The sequence below is a fragment of the Corvus hawaiiensis genome, chromosome Z (assembly GCF_020740725.1).
Source record: "Corvus hawaiiensis isolate bCorHaw1 chromosome Z, bCorHaw1.pri.cur, whole genome shotgun sequence".
In the NCBI taxonomy this organism is placed as follows: Eukaryota; Metazoa; Chordata; class Aves; order Passeriformes; family Corvidae; genus Corvus; species Corvus hawaiiensis.
In genome coordinates this window covers 59,877,406-59,893,717 of record NC_063255.1, presented here as the reverse complement: position 1 = coordinate 59,893,717, position 16,312 = coordinate 59,877,406, and the positions used below count along the sequence as shown (strand labels likewise).

At 38.8% G+C, this 16,312-nt stretch overlaps 1 protein-coding gene across 3 annotated transcripts in view; it reads left to right on the top strand.

Annotated features, from left to right (window-relative positions):
- Window positions 1–16,312, top strand: part of ADAMTSL1 (ADAMTS like 1) — a 414,253-nt gene that overhangs the window by 313,098 nt on the left and 84,843 nt on the right. For 2 of the 3 annotated variants that reach the window (XM_048292486.1, XM_048292488.1), the window contains 4 exons: window positions 4,264–4,314; window positions 8,295–8,499; window positions 9,771–9,918; window positions 13,820–13,904. In XM_048292486.1, coding sequence (XP_048148443.1) covers window positions 4,264–4,314; window positions 8,295–8,499; window positions 9,771–9,918; window positions 13,820–13,904 — 489 coding nt within the window. The remainder of the gene's footprint in view (window positions 1–4,263; window positions 4,315–8,294; window positions 8,500–9,770; window positions 9,919–13,819; window positions 13,905–16,312) is intronic. The other variant, XM_048292487.1, reaches the window with a different exon arrangement.

Sequence of the window (16,312 nt, the reverse complement as noted above, 5' to 3'; positions counted from 1 at the left end):
TTAAAATGTTTAATCAGAAGACATTGGATTTTGCAAATCTGTGAAGTACTAAGACCATATAGAAGGATATATAAATACAAAGTACATAGTAGTTTTTCAAGATTCACATTGATAGCATCAAGAAACCAGAAAGGTAACTCATACTGGTAGAATACCTGAGAATTACTGTTTCACTGCCTGTAAAAGTAGGCTTTGAAACCAATGTTGTCTGTACCTGTGGTGTTACTGTGGATGTCATCTACCCCAGCTCTAAAAGGAAACAGTAATAGATTCACAGAATAACACATGGGAGGCATGAACAGATACCATCTCTTTGAGGGCCCCAATAGCTGTTTCTCAACACAGAAAATGTTCCTGTACCACAAGGAGATAATGTCACAGTGTGGCATCTTCAGAGAGCACTGAAGTGCAGTAACACACACTGCCTTAGTGTCAGGATTCAAAGTGTTAAAGTGCTAGTCTTTTGCACAAGATTGTTGTCTGTCCAGTGATAATCGTGGCTTTCACAGAGATGCTGGCTTGGATGCTAAAGTATTCTCTTTTATGGTGAGCACTTTGGTGTCATCCAGCGCAGCCAACCCAAGCTACTTTAACATTTCATTATTATTTTTTCATTGCTAATAATATCTTAAACATATTCCATTGCTTAGATGGCCCAGTCCCTGCCATGCAGGTCGTTTATTCACAGGTCTGACAGGTTTCAGTGAAGGCTTAAATCTTCCTTTTCTCTTATATTTGATGTGAGTCCTCATCAGGACAGAGGTGTAATGGGTGCAGCCACCCGGGAGCGTGGGCAGCCCTGCAGTTGTGAGTAGGATACCCTCGGCAAAACAGAGCCCTCAGCAAAAGTGAAGACTGTGAGCCAGCAGCTTTTGAGCATCCTGCAGAGGCTGGGCAGCGGCACACCAGGGTGCAGGACACCAGCGCAGGAGCTGCAGGTTGTCCCCATGCAGCATCACACCACCCTGAGGCACCTTGGAGGCAGATGTCTTTTCTCTCTGCTGGCTCCTCTCCCAGTTCTAGCACCCATGCCCCTGCTTGGCTCAGCAGGCTCCAACCTGAGACTTGTCAGCATGCAGGAGAGAGAGCTGGGTAGGGCTGGCCTTGTCAGGAAGAGGGAGTCATCAGGGAGGTAGAGGAGAAAGGCATTTGAGCTTGTCATCTGTGCTAAATCTGTGCTTAAGGGGGAAAAGGAGCAGCTAGGGAGGAGTTCACCAAACATGTCTTCCAAGGAATGCAGCTGCAGACAGTTGTCCTAGGGGAAGGCTGAATGTTTGCAGAGATGGCAGGTCTGGTTGCAGCACTCTCACCTCTGACATGTGCAGCTCCCATTCCAGCCATACATGTGCCTTGGAAGAGCAACTGGATTGAGACTGCCAGCCCTCGGGAGTTAAAAAAACCAATGTGCAGAATATATGACAGGACTTGTTGGTCTGAAAGGCATGGAAGATTGCAGACATATGAGACAGAACAGCTCTGAAAAATAATTTGCTTTGTGCTCCTTCTCCTGCCAAATCTCTTGATGCTTTGTGAATGAGTCGTGTTAGCTACTCACACATATTTCAGTGAAGGATTTCCTCTGCTCCTTTAGCACACCATCTCCTTTGCATTGTCTGGGTAATGTACAGTAAATAAAGCCCATAAAGTAGATCTCTCCATCATATTTATAGGAGTATGGTGGACTGATAGATTCATGGAATTTAAACCACTTTGTCCCATCAAAAAGTAAGAATACACCAAAGTAATCACTAAGATTTTTTTTAAGTGTTAACTTAGTCTTAGGGGGTTTTTTTATGGAACACATACAAAAAAACATGCACAAGACTAGCTGGAAAGGAGCAGATATCATTAATGATACGATGACCATCCGCTCTTCTGTTTTATCTTTAAGGCAATTTTTTTAAAGTCATAAATTAAGCCATTGTGTATTATTGTGGGGGTCTTTTTCCTTACTATGATTTTATGGCTGTGATTCATTATCTTGCAGTTACAGAATGAGAACCTTTGGCAGCCCCTCATGTATGCACAAAGACATTGTCAGTAATTCTGTGGAGCTCAATACTGTTTACAGAAATGCAATTTTTGTATGCAAAATTTTTTGAGGGTCGAACCTTTCCAATTACAATATTAATCCAGTGCTTTGTAAATGTTACTTAATATTCCTAGGAGTGTTTAGATGTGGTACAGTTATTTCTATCTGAACAGTCTTGGGAATAATGCATTCTAAAGCATGTAGATCTGCATTATACATAGAGATCAGGTTTATTAGAAAGAAAATATTTTTCACTGCAATGAATGAGAAATGTTTTGAAATCTGCTTCTTTCTTAGGCAGTAGATGGTTTTATAGTGTAATTATTTCATTTTTTAACTCACTATGTTAACCTTTTTTTCCAACTACTTCTCAGCAAGCTGATGTGCTGGAAAGTGCAAACAGCTTCAGACTGGAACTTCAGCAGCAGTGGTAGAAGAGTCAGGAAAACAGCAAATTCCCAAAAGCATGAGCAAAAAAACCCTCACAAAAAATTTCCTTCCATCTTCTTAAAATACTAGTAGACAATTCCTCCAGATTCTCCAGATGTCTACCCATCAAGCTAAGTCCAAAAGGACTTGTTCATTGACCATACCCTAACCAACCCATTTGTATTTTCCAAAGTGTCCCAGTGCCAGAACTACCTCTCCTAGGTTTTTAGATTTTTGTAGGGACAGGCAGCTCTTCGAAGATGCAAATATGGGCACTCACGGAGAGAGTTCCTATAACTGCAGTGGCTCCTGGTCTTAGAGGGAGCTGTCTAGTCCCTCTCACATACTTCCAGGGCTCCAGCTGCTTCCTGCGCTTTAGCCGGAATATTCCAGCACGCTGACCTGGCGCTGACTCCTTGCTGTGGAAACACAATGGGATCCATTCTTCTATCTTGGACAAGTTATGCACATAAAATCCCTGTTGACTGAAAGGAGAATAGACCCCTTTAGGCCTGGCCTGACAAGAGTCCTTTGAATGCTTACAGCATTTTTTAGGGAACTGTGTTGGGGATGGAGAATACTTTCTCCTTTCCCCCTCCTTCGCTTCTTCCCCCTTGCAGAAATCCATAGCAGCATACCTAGCGCCTCTCATCTGTAAAAGGTTCCCGAAAACCACCTTTATTCTTGACATTCAGTTTCAACTCTCCATAATTGGATGAAGACACACTTTTTATTTTAATGCAATTGGTATTCACTCTTCAAATTTTCTGTCCACTGGCGCCCTCCAAATACCCAAGTGGCTTTGATGAAAGTGATAAATGATGTGTTCTGACATCATCTGTTTGATGGTATTAGATATGCCTGATAAATGAGAGACAACATGATTAAATTTAGTCCGAGTCAGAATTATAAAAAGTGCAGACAAAATATGAAATTTCAGACTAGGAATTCAGTGAGACCCTGTAGTTGCCAACAAGACAAGTGGCATCCATCTCACACATAACTGGCATGATAATGTTTCAGATAATTCCTAATTTTGATCTATGCTATTGCCTTCTATAACTTTTAGATGTCACGTTGCAACACCATACCAGTAACAGTACAGCAAAACAAGCCAACCAGTTATGACAAACAAAAAAAACCCAACCTGACATGTTAATCTTCTCTCAAACTCCTCCTTTCTTCCAGAAAAAAAAAACATAATAAAGAGGCAGGTCTGGACTCACTTAAGGTGAAGAGACAAGAATTGCAGATTTAAATTCTTGCACTGTGATTACTCAAATTTCTAATCCTGGCCCCTGTAAAAGCAGAGGTTTTATCTGATGGGCAGAAACAACCATATAATAGTTATAAAAGGATTTTATTTAGAGTTCTCTGAAGCAGATAGAAGCTTCCCTATTGTCCTCATTAACTTTTGTTCCAAGCTCCCAAGAAAGTATTACATATAGAAACATTCTTTTTGATGCTAGATAATAACACCATAAGTTAAAATAATATTTGGGTCACTTGAAGCAATAGATTGGTTATTTGTCAAGCAATAATATGTTGATAAGAAAAAAGTAGCAGCCAGTGATTTATTCTTTAAGTTACTCAGAAACAGTAGGATGGGAGCATATTATTTTTAAAATGGGATGACTACGTAGGTAAAATATCTTGTTTTGCTGGTTTATAATGCTGTAATACAAAAAGTTGTGTAATATAATACAATATTGTCATACAAAAGTTGTATAATGTAATCATTTAGTGTTTATTTTATTATGTGTACCTTCTACTCAGAGGGTTGGCATTATTGTTCCTAACAGTGATGGATACAAGCAGATCATGCCCTATGACCTCTACCATCCCCTTCCTCGGTATGTAAAACAGTCAACCAGATGCTAGGCTTGATACATTTTCTCATTCTTTTATTCTTCTCGATACTTGTGCTTTGCTCTCAAGCTAATTTAACAGATGCTGATTTTCTCTTGCTCTGGACTCTTTCAGATTAATGTAGAGATGTCCAAGTGCTAACCTGTTATAAATTATGTCAATGCAGAACTGAAATTATAATCTGTCTGAAGGAGAAATGCAGATTTATTAAGTGTGGGGTCCATTTCTTTCTCCCATTCTTCAATGCCACTTTCCCTTTTCTCTCACAACTTTCCTTTTATTGCCCTTTACTCCTCTCTGAGCAGAACTATAATCTGTGGCTTTGTTATGAATCACAAGACTTTCTCTCCCTCATCCCCATCATGCTGCTGCTTGTATGCCTATAATTTGTTAGATTTTGGATTTTGACAACATTAGTGTTACATTCTGATCCTACAAACCCATGCTAATGCCTTCCTTGGGGGCATTAATTCATTGGCTTTTCTAAGAAATAGGAGATTGGGTCAGGAATAGGATCAAGACCTGATCCTTATTATTAATTATCTTGCAATTAAAATGTCTTTAATGTAAGACCCAAGAGTCTCATGGAAATAATAAGATGAGTAATTATTCTTAAAGCAGTGAATAAGACTGTTGGTGATAAAAATGTTTGATAGGTGAAGGATAATAACCTCTGGGTCTTGAAATACTGCCTGGACATGCAAAAGTATTGTGCTATGTTTCCTTCTTCATTAATTTATTGTGTCATGGACTATGAAATCACAGAAAGAACCCTCTATACAACTTGATAGTCTCATCCAGGTGAGCAAACAACCTCCCTCCAACTATATTGAGGCCTGATGCAGAGAGCTTTCAGCATCAGTGTGCAAATGCAGTGTGTTCACACTCCACAAATCATGGACTGACCTCCGAGTAAGACAAGGAGAACAACTTAACAGCCAAGGATTATGGCTGCCATTCATGTTCAAAACCTTTAACATTTGTGCCTTTAGGACTAGGCTTTTCTCTTCCTAGATAAATGCTTATGTTCATGTGCACATAGTCATTATCACCAAATATTTGTCATATGCCTCTGCATCCAATTCCTTTTTTTCTGGAAAACACTTTTCTCTGTTCTTTATTTAGAAAAAACTCCACACACATACCTCCTAGCCTCAAAAGTTAAACCTGTTAGTGAGGAATATAGAAGCTAAAATACAAATACAGGGTTTAACACTCTAGCTTTTAAAAAAAACCAGATTTTATTTCAATTGTCTACAAAGGGCACTAACATTGAAAAGACAGAGGAAATTTTATATCAGAAGATGATTCAGCAGTACTTAATAGTGGAGGGACTGTATTTAACAGAAAAGCATTTTGAGTCATCAGCTAGACAGAGGCTTTTTTACTCCTGAGGAAAATCCAAAGCAGAGAATCAAAACACCCTGAGGTATCTGGTTGTCAGAAAGCATGGGGAAGGGGAAAGGGGGAAGGGGGAAGGGGGAAGGGGGAAGGGGGAAGGGGAGGGGAGGGGAGGGGAGGGGAGGGGAGGGGAGGGGAGGGGAGGGGAGGGGAGGGGAGGGGAGGTCTCTCCTGTGTTGCTGCTACTCCCCCTCTTCTCTCTCTGCCCCACTCCCACACGTGCTCCTGTGAACCACAAACAGGGTTCAACCCTTTCTCCATCACCCTGACAGGGAAGACACAGCTACATGTGCCTTCTCCAAACCCCAGAGGCAGCTGAAACTGAACAGACCATGAGGCTGGCATGAGACAGGGCCAAGTCAGCGGGATAAAAATGCCTTTTCTCTGAGCTTGCGTAGTTTAGGAAAAGCAAACAAACAAAAAACCCCAAAAGCAACAACAAAATAATATTAAAAAACAAACTTTTTTTTAAATAGGATTAGAAAACAAAAAAAAACCCAAGCCAAACAAAAAACACCACCTCTGCCCCAAAATAAAAAAGAACAGGCAAACCAAAGAGGGCCTGGTTTGGTTGCGTTACCTGCCTGAGTCTGGCACCTAATAACAGGGACAGAGGAGAGTGATAAACATTCCAGAAGTACAGTGCAAATCTGTGAAGGCATCTTTGCAAGACTTCCCAACTGCAACTCTACAGCCTTGTATTTTATCGCCAAGAGGGAAACGTATCATTTAACTTTTAATGCACCATCAGTTCTTTTCACAAATCCTCAACTAATGTTGCAGCCTTCATACCTTGAAAGGAGATGTGATACCTGTTTTAAGAGCTGTGCAACAGGGAAACTTAATTTTCCTCTCTTACATTCTTCCATAACATGAGAACCAAACTATCTGCTAGATTTAAGCTGTTTGAAATTGTTACGGTTGCCTAAGGCACCTAGAAACTTGTCACAAAGACTCCAGGAAACTCCCTGGTGCCATCAGTTTTTATGGCTCGGAAAAGATGGCTCAGGCAGGCTTCAGCAAATTTTGCCGTTCATGACTTTCAGTTTGGGGCCTCTTGTTTGTGGTAGTGAGAAACCTTAGCTGTATGTTGGGAAACTTGTTCAGCAGAGCCACAGGGAACATATTTAAGTAGAAGTATTCCTAAAATTACATCTTTGTGAAATATGTGATTTATGATCAGCACACGATGATGGCTGTGCATGGTGTAAAAATGGTTTCACCACTCCTAGTAGTAAGTCATAGAATTAATCAGTGGCTTTACTACTCATAAAGAACTATTAATTTAAGCCATTTCACATTTATTTTTATGGTACTTATGGTTTTTATTATTTTTATCAGACAGTAGCCAGAGGAGGGTATTGCTAGGTGTCCTGGAGCAGATGAGAAGAATATGGGTTGATATGATGGAAAATTAGAGAGAAAGATAAGCATTTTTCATACTGGTCAACAATCTTGGGGATCCTGTTATTGTTACTTAACAAAAATATTTCCTTTGTTTTAAGCGAGAGAATTAAAGTCCTCATCCTTCACTTTTTTTACTTCTTGTTTTAAGGAGGAAGCAGGTGGGGTGTTTTCCACAAAAACTATTTTTTAAAATAAAAAAATGTTATCTTCTGACCAAAATCGTTCCTTCAAACAGTATTTGTAAAGTCGTTATGAAAAGGACATTTGCCTTGTGGGGTAAAAAGTTATTTCATGAAATGTTTCCAGGTAGGCAGAAAACATACTTCTGTACCTCAGTCATGCGCTGGAATATACAGGAATAGCCACACTGGATCATGAGAATGGTCCCACATCCAATCTGTGACAAGGGCTTGAATATAAGAGAGGCAATACCAGGCTATTTTGTATGGACAGACATGTATACATATAAAGGAATACATATCTTATAGCATATGCATCACTAAAAAGAATGATTATTCTCATAAGCATGCATAGCTTTTCAGAACATGCATTTTTCATTACATTCTCAAATGGCGCTTGCAGAGACAAGATGGTTTCTCATCTTCTTTCACTGCCTTAATTGTAAGGAAACAAGGTCCATCTGGCTTACCCATCAGAGGACATGTATCTTACTAGTATAGTCACATTTTCTTTTTGGTAATCTCTTCTCATCTTTCTTTCTTTTTTCTCTGCTGACTTGCTTGATTCCCAGAGCACTTTGAGTTTCCTGTGATTTGTGACAAAGATTCTTCAGAATATTACAAAATTATGAAAATATGTTAATCCCATCAATTAAAAAAGAAAAAAAAAAATTAAGTTAAAAGTATTTAGATTTTCTGTGGTAGTAGTAGTTGGATTAGTGGGAGAGAGATTTCATATTATTAACTGTGATGTAAAAGACACCAGCCATGAGCATGGTTTGCTGCTATGGATACTTACGAAAATAGATACATGATTAATTTTTACTGATGTTAATCAGGTAGGGGGAAAAAAAAAAACAAACCAACAAACACCCAACCAATCAACCAATCTTGCAGATAGCAGTTTAAGCATTATGGGGGTATAGGTGGAGGTGGGAACAGCAAGGGTAATGTTTCCTGATGCCTCTGTTTCCCAGATGGGAAAGTACACCCTGGACTGCCTGTTCTTCATCCTGCGGAGGGGGCATTCAAAGCCGCAGCGTCTCCTGTGTGGAAGAAGACATTCAGGGGCACATCAGCCCTGTGGAAGAATGGAAATGCATGTATACGCCAAAGATGCCTGTTGTCCAGCCCTGCAATATATTTGACTGTCCAAAGTGGCTTGCTCAAGAATGGTCTCCGGTAATCAGCTTAGTTTTGTTGGTTTTGCATTTACCACATAGGGAAAATATCTTAAATTATAGTGTAGTGAGTTTATGGAAGTAGGAATGTTTACTGCTTTCTCTCCTTATTGCCAACACCTCTGTTTTAAATTTATGCTATTTGTCTAACTGCAAAGTAAACACTCAGGAAAAATATATTAATAAGATGAACATGAGCAAGGAGAATGATGGAAAAATAAATCAGCTCTGTAACATTAATTGGTGACCTTCTACTAATAATAGACTGGGAATATAAATGAAATGCCCAAAACAAAGCCAGTGAGCATGTAATGGTATTTCTGTATTACAATATTTCAGCCATAATGCAAAACTGCTGAGAAATTTCAAGAAGCACATAAATCTGTATATGACTGTGCTCTCTGATACTTGTAGTTGTCTGTTCCTGACTTGCCTTTCCTTCTGTATGAAAGTCAATGTCCTGGAAATGTCCTTCCACAAAAGTAGTAAAGTATTTTGACTTTGTACATAAAGACTTATCTTGAATATAGTTTCTCACCACCCCAGATTCTCAACAACTGTGCTTTAGAAGCTAGGCTAGCTTACCTATAGATGAGATGTTGACTCACGGCAAAGTGTTCACTGATTTCCAGATGAAAGCTGCAATCCAAGAGCAAAGTAATATTGGTAATATTCATAGTGCTTCCAGCTGATTGGTAGTTTTGATCCTCTCCTGTGCAACCAATTTTGAAACATTCTATACAGGGGGGAAAAGTTGATGAACTATAGCAAAAATAAATTTTAAAAATTAAAAAAAAAAACCTACTTACGAAAGTGTCTGAGGGAAGAAAGCCCTATAGTTTCCCATTCTGTTTGGTGCTTTTTTCCAAAATAGCTGAGTGTAACCCCAATACTTTGTCCAAGCAAAGCAGAGTGGCTCCAAATTAAACTGACAGGGTGTTACTGAGAATATTCAATAAAGGACAGATGGCTACAACCCAAGAAGGCAACATTGCAAGAGTGGCACTGCAAGGGAAGTCCAGTGGCCAAATGTCCCAATCAAGTAAATGTTCAGAGCAGAAAGGCAAAAATTTCTGTCAGTTTTATACCTTATCCGTAATAACCCATTATTATGAATACTTTATGTTCAAGGTTGGGCATTTCTGCATCATGTTTGGCTCTCTAATGTACACATACTTCTGTTGCATGTTCCCCTTATAGTTATCATTCCTATGTGTGAATTTTTTTTTCTCCTTTTCATTTTCTTTTTCTTCTTTTCTTTTTTTAATCCAGTGCACTGTGACCTGTGGACAAGGACTCAGATACCGTGTGGTCCTTTGCATTGACCACAGGGGCATGCATACAGGAGGCTGTAGTCCTAAAACAAAGCCACACATAAAAGAAGAATGTGTTGTACCCAATCCTTGCTACAAACCCAAAGGTAATGAGGCAGAATGGTTCTCATAAATTATTTTTCAGAGCTCTTCCATATTCAACCATTTTGTTTTGTTGCTGGCATCACTGTTTCCAGCTGCATCAAGTTACGATTTTGCATCTGTTCCTGTCTGTTCCTGTCTGCCTGCTATCAGCTTGGAGTGAGTGCTGACCTCTTTTTTCTTACAAGCTTTGGGCTTTTCATAGTTAGTTTGTGGTCCAACAGACTAAGCAATATAAACAGAAATTTGACTGTAGTTTCACTGTTTGCATCCGAGCTAAATTTGCCCTGTGTTTTAAAATAAATTAAAATTAAATATCTAAACAATGCCTTTGGTAAATAAATGTAACTGTAATCACGAAAGTGCCTGTTCATAACTTTAGGCATGAAATAGGTCAGAAGAGAACATATCTCATCATGAGCTTCTCCTTACTATCTAAGCTGCAAAATTTGTCGGACAAAAACATCTTATAGCAAGGAGTATTCACAATTTGTATAGTAATATTTTTCTTGCTTGAACCTCAAACAGAGAGTAATGCTGGGGTAAAGCCACCATGGTTTGTTGAAAGAAGAACATATTTCTGCATTTGTTTGGAAGTTCTTATGGGATGGGAGTGTTAGAAAGAGACCTGAAGACTGGGTTGGATTAACAGGCAGTGAGCAGATGCAGCAGACACATGTATTTGGCCATTGGCACAGGTATATGGGCATGCAGGGGACCATGCATGTGTACAGCTCTACTGTTACCACCTCTGTGCCCATATGCTGACTAATTTTTGGGAAGCTCTGGGCTACTGCAGTTCAGGTGGACTTGACTTTTCTAAACTGTAGACTTGCACTCTACCATTAGCAGAAAACAATTCCTTTAAAAAAAAGAATTTTTATCTTGAAACTTATTAACAGCACTTTTTATGAAGCCCTGTGAAATAAGACTGACCCAGGATCTTGTGCTGTTCCAAGATGAAACAGTGAAATATTAACTTTAATTTCTGTACTTAGAGGCTGAAGATAGGCACACTTGCCTATTTTCAAGATTCCAGTTTATCATGCCCATGAGAATTCAGTGTATCTGCCAGGCACCAGAGGGGTGAAGCTCAGGGTCTCTGGGAATTAATGAGCATGTTTGCACTGTATTTTCCTGGCCACTATGAGCTTACTCTGTCCACCTTCCAAGATGTAAAAAAAAAGGCAAAAAAATGCCCTATGACCGTGTTAGCGTGACTCTGAGCCTCATACAGCTATTCAGTGGGTTTGTGCTCATTCAGTCAGCTGTTTTTATGGGGCACTGTAGGTTTATGGTGTCCAGAGTACAGGTAATGCAAGATCCAGTCTGCCTGCATCATATGGTGTAAGCAGAATGCAGCAAGACACAAATCTTGTGTTGCAAACCACCCACAACTGACTTCTGCTTAGAAGGATGCAAGACCAGCTAGGAAAGCTTTGCTTACCTCTATCTGTCATGAAGTGCCTTCCAATGGAACTTGTCAGGGAACAAAGTAAATTACTCTTTGCTGGAAGCCCACCCTTGCAAGAACATGGAATCTTTACCCTGGATAAAATCTTATGCTGCCTTTTGCAGCACATACATGATTAATTTCTGATTGTAGGGAGTTAACTTCCTTCTTCCATTTTTTCACATGGAATGAAAAGTGGTATGCAAAGTGCGGCTTACTTGGGTTTAGTTTTCCTCTTCAGCTTTGTTTTGCAACACTCTCACAGTTCTTCCTTCATAACGCAAGAGGTAATACTTGAATATCCATGTAACTGAAGGCTGAACAGTGCTTTCAGAGGTGGTATCCAGAAGTGTCATCCAAACCAAATTATTCTATTTATAGATTAGAAACTTGTCCGTTTTATTTCACAGAATTAGAGTTAGAAATTTAGAGCAGTAGGGGTAATGAAGTACTGCTCATCTATTGAATGTTTTATTCCCAGGCTGGTTTTTTTTCTGCAGCTGGATTAGCACAAATCAGAAAATAGTCTTCCTAGCTGACAGAAGCAGCAAGGCAAAAAATGTGGAAGTCTCTCTTCTCTTAACACAGTCTGCAAAAAATAGAAGGCAAATTGCTCATGTAATTTATTTCATTTTAGTTTATTCAAGCCCTAAGTCACTTTATGTTGCACCAATAGTGGGAAAAAAATAGGATATCACTAGATTAAGTAATGATTTTCAGTTTTAATAGAGAAGGTATATTCATCTAATACAACTTTCTGTATAATATAAGATATAACAGTTTTTACTGGAAGTGTTTTATGAAAAAAAAGATTTTACTTTAATCTCCAAAGGTAAAAGTTTCTCCTTAGCTTAGAAGTGCTTTTTGTTCATTTTTCTGTCAAAGCATACGTTACAACATCAGCATTTCTAATCCTCTAAAAAATTTTACAGTGTAGATGATAATTAACTCCACCTGTAAAAAAAGGAAAGTTATCTAAAAAGCCACAAAACAGGCTATGTTACACAAGAACTTTGCTTTTTTATAAGCACTTGCACCTAACCAAAAAAAGCACAGAAGTAAGATGTGACTTTCCAAAACCCATAAAACAAACTGTAGAACATATAAATAGAAATATTTCCTACATATTTTGGATTATTAGTAAAATATAGACTAAACTAAGGGCTGTGATGGCAAACATTCATCCTTAAATGGCACTAATATGCCAGATTAACAGCTTGGCAAGCTGTTTCTAAGATAGAGGCATAGTAATTCTATTACTGTCCCTCTTTTCCTCAGCTCCTTGCTCCAAGCAAATTTGCATGACTAAAGTTCCAGTAGCTGTGCAGTCAAATTGTAAGTCGTCATTCCTCTGTGATACAACTAAGAGATGGCAAATTTCATGTGCATATGTGAAATGCATTGTGCATTGTTCTGCACAACAGAGTCACTTTCACAACAGAGTCACAGAAAGTTCCTGACTATTCTGAATGGCATTAACCTGCTCCTGTTGGCGAGTACAAGTCCATCCATCCATAAACCCAAAAGGCTTAGGTGATTTGTGAGTGGCAAATAGGTTTGACCCTGGTTCTCCTCAGTGGTCTGAGTCTCCCTGCCCTTTGTGGTTTTTTCCCCTGATCTTAGCCCAGAACGTTCTGTTGAAATGCAGAGCTCCTTCTCAAATTTTAGTGCCAAATTTGCTCTTGCTTTATATCCCTGTAAAGCTAAAACAGCTCTGCTACCTTCAGCTCAACTACTCTGCTTTGAAAGTGAGGTTTGGCTTGCAAAGCCCTGCACTCCCCAGAGCAGAGTAGCTCATTACACTGTGTGCACATCCTGGAGGGGAAGAAAAGCAGCTCCACTGTTTTCCATCAGAAATGACAGAAAAAGTATCAAGCTCATTTTTTTAAATCCACATAGCTGATGAACTGATAAACAGAGTTGAAAAGCATAGCTGGGACATTTAATTATAGTTTTCCGGTTGTATCACTCATCAAAGCAGGATTTTCTTTATTTTTGTAATCTACCAAAACCAAGCTCAGCATGTCTTCTGAAATTCTAAGATTTAAAAGTAAATACGGGTGTGTTACACATTTTGCCTTTACAGTGTAATGGAGGGCTGTTACACTTGCAAGTTTCCTTCCAAAAAAATACCTTCCAAAGTGCCTACTTTTACAGTCCCGTTGTATAGTCTGAAAGGTGATGATTTTAGTTTGCCTGTCTGGCTTTAGGACACCATAGCCCTTCTACCTGCAACAGTGAAATATCTGGCCATACAACCTTGTAAGCGCTACAGTCCAGGTGACAAAACAGTTTGTTTCTCTCCCCTCTGTTCTCATTTCTCTTTTTCTTCTTGGTGCTCAGCCTCCATGTGTGTGAAGGCACATGCATGCTTGGTGAGCACAGGGAGGGTAGCACACATAGCAGCGTTATCACATGCTTCCTATTTTCATGTGCTTGTGCTTGCTCCATAGAGAAACTTCCAGTGGAAGCAAAGTTACCATGGTACAAGCAGGCTCAAGAGCTGGAGGAAGGAACAGCCGTATCTGAAGAACCATCGTAAGTCTCAAAAATTTTCTTACAAAAGGTTCTCATTATGTGATTCTGAGAAGCTGTGGTTACTCCCTCCCTGGAGGTGTTCAAGGCAAGGTTGGATGGGACTCTGAGAAATTTGGTCTAGTGGAAGGTGTCCATGCCCACGGCACAGGGAGTGGGAACTAGAGGATCTCTAAGGTCCTTTCCAATCCAAAGCCCTCTGTGATTCTGTGGTGTTTCCTTACAGTAACCTGGGACTTGCGCAGAACTAGCACAGTCTCTTGAACGTATTTGGCTTCCGTAAGAGTGTAAAAGATGTACTCAACCTTGTGGAAATCAATGGACTTAAAGGCTGTGTCATACTTGGGTGTGAAGAGACATTTCCAGAGGGTAAATGGAGGTTTAATTTAAGTGAATATACACACTATATAAGGTCATTGCAAGAGTAGTATAATGAAAGTCCATGTAGCTATGCATTTATATATTCTCTATTACCACTATATCTTCACAGCTGAGCAGCTTTTTTTATTTTCTCAATACCCCTGCGAAGTAAGAGGTAAAACAAGGCAGCTAGTGATGATTCCCTCTTGCCTTTTTCCCCAAGGAAAAGCATAGTAACAGCAAAAATAAAAGAATTAATTTTAGCAGAAAATAAACTAGAATCCTGTGATACATACCACATAAGCATGGAGCAATGAGGCTAAGAAATTAAAAATACTCTTATGATTATGTTTTAGATTTTTTTGTCTAAAACTGTGATAAATGCGTGCTATAATTGCAACCTCTGTACATAGCTTCCATCAATATCCAGTTCCTTGTGTCTAAACATGTGGCATTTTTTATTGCAACTGCAACTATGTATTAGACTAAAAACCATTGTTATGCAATATAATTGCAGTTTTGGTATGATTAATCTGAATTGAAGTCATTTGAAACTGGAGCATTGCAAGAGAGCTGGAGACATATGTATTAAGTCCTTCAAAATAAAAAAAAAATTATCCATCTGCCATATGTATACATATAAACATATAGGCAAATATATGTATACAGAAGCATTTATACACACATGTACATAGACAGATGTACACATTCATATGTGCTTATATATATTAGTAGCAGCTATCACATATAGCATAGTGAGATCCTTAACTGCTTCCAGAGTTCCATAGACGTTATAGGTTGATTAATTCAGAGTCAAAGCCTAGAAAATTTGATATTTGTAAGTGTACTGATTTTTCATTTGCAAAGTACAGTTCATTTTCTTGTGATTTTTCTCATGCCTATACTAAATTAGTTAGCTAAGTGTTCATTTATCAAATAAATCTTGGGAACACACATAAAATAGGAACAATACTGATATGCTGTTATTCAGAATAATTTGTTACACTAAGAAATTTTTTGATCAGTTTTGTGAACAAGGTTGTTTGCACTGTAGAAAAGGAGTATAGTTATATATATGTGTGTGTGTATGTATACATATATGGGTATATGTAGCTTTAAACATTAAGAAGAAGGGATTTGCAGAGAATAGGCATAACTTGTTGTTTATCATGATGTGTATTTTAATAAAATATTTTGGAAAACCTTATGGGTATATTATTCGTGATACTAAAACAGTCCATGAGAGATCTAAAGGGAAAGGGGTTTAAGAACTTCAAATTTTTTTCAAGTGCAGTTACGACACATCCATACTTTATGTCATTGCACTGCTGCACCTAAGGCCCTTTTCTGCAAAGACTACTGCATCTACTGCAAGGCTTCAGTGATGCCAGGGGGATGCTACCATTCCCATACAGTGTGGCACAGTCCAGACTAGGTTCAGTCTGCCATGGCGTGACATTTTGTACACTTGTTTTCTCTCTGCAGGGCACACCTCTAGGAGCATTTCTAATCTTTGTTTTAGTCTGATGAGAAATCTACTTAAGATAAGTTCAAGTACAGATTTTTATTAGTTTTGACTAACAGGAAGAATAAAGGGCATGAAGTCAGGGTCTTCACACAAACTTTCCCAAAGCTTGGAGATGCCTTGTGTTTAGTTTGGAATGATTTTTGGTGATAAGACATGAGACAGGAAAACCAAATAAAAACTTAGAAAATTTGTGCTGGAAGAAACATCCATGCAATACCCATTTGTAAACTGTAACATCCATCTGCATGTCATTCCAGAGTAGCTAATCTGTTTCAGGAATCTTGAGGAGTGAACTTCCACCTAAAATTGGTGTCAGTGCCTCACTATTAATATTGTTTTTCATTAGTGTCAGGCTTTACACAGTTATTCAGTTTAGGTCCTGGTTATTAGATTGAAAAACTGTATGTAACAATATAAAAAAAGAGACAAAACATTCAGAACTCACCAAGATACAAGGAACAATCAATTTTGGGGCCAGTTTTATAGCATCATTTCATTCAGCTCTGTAGGGATTTCAAACACA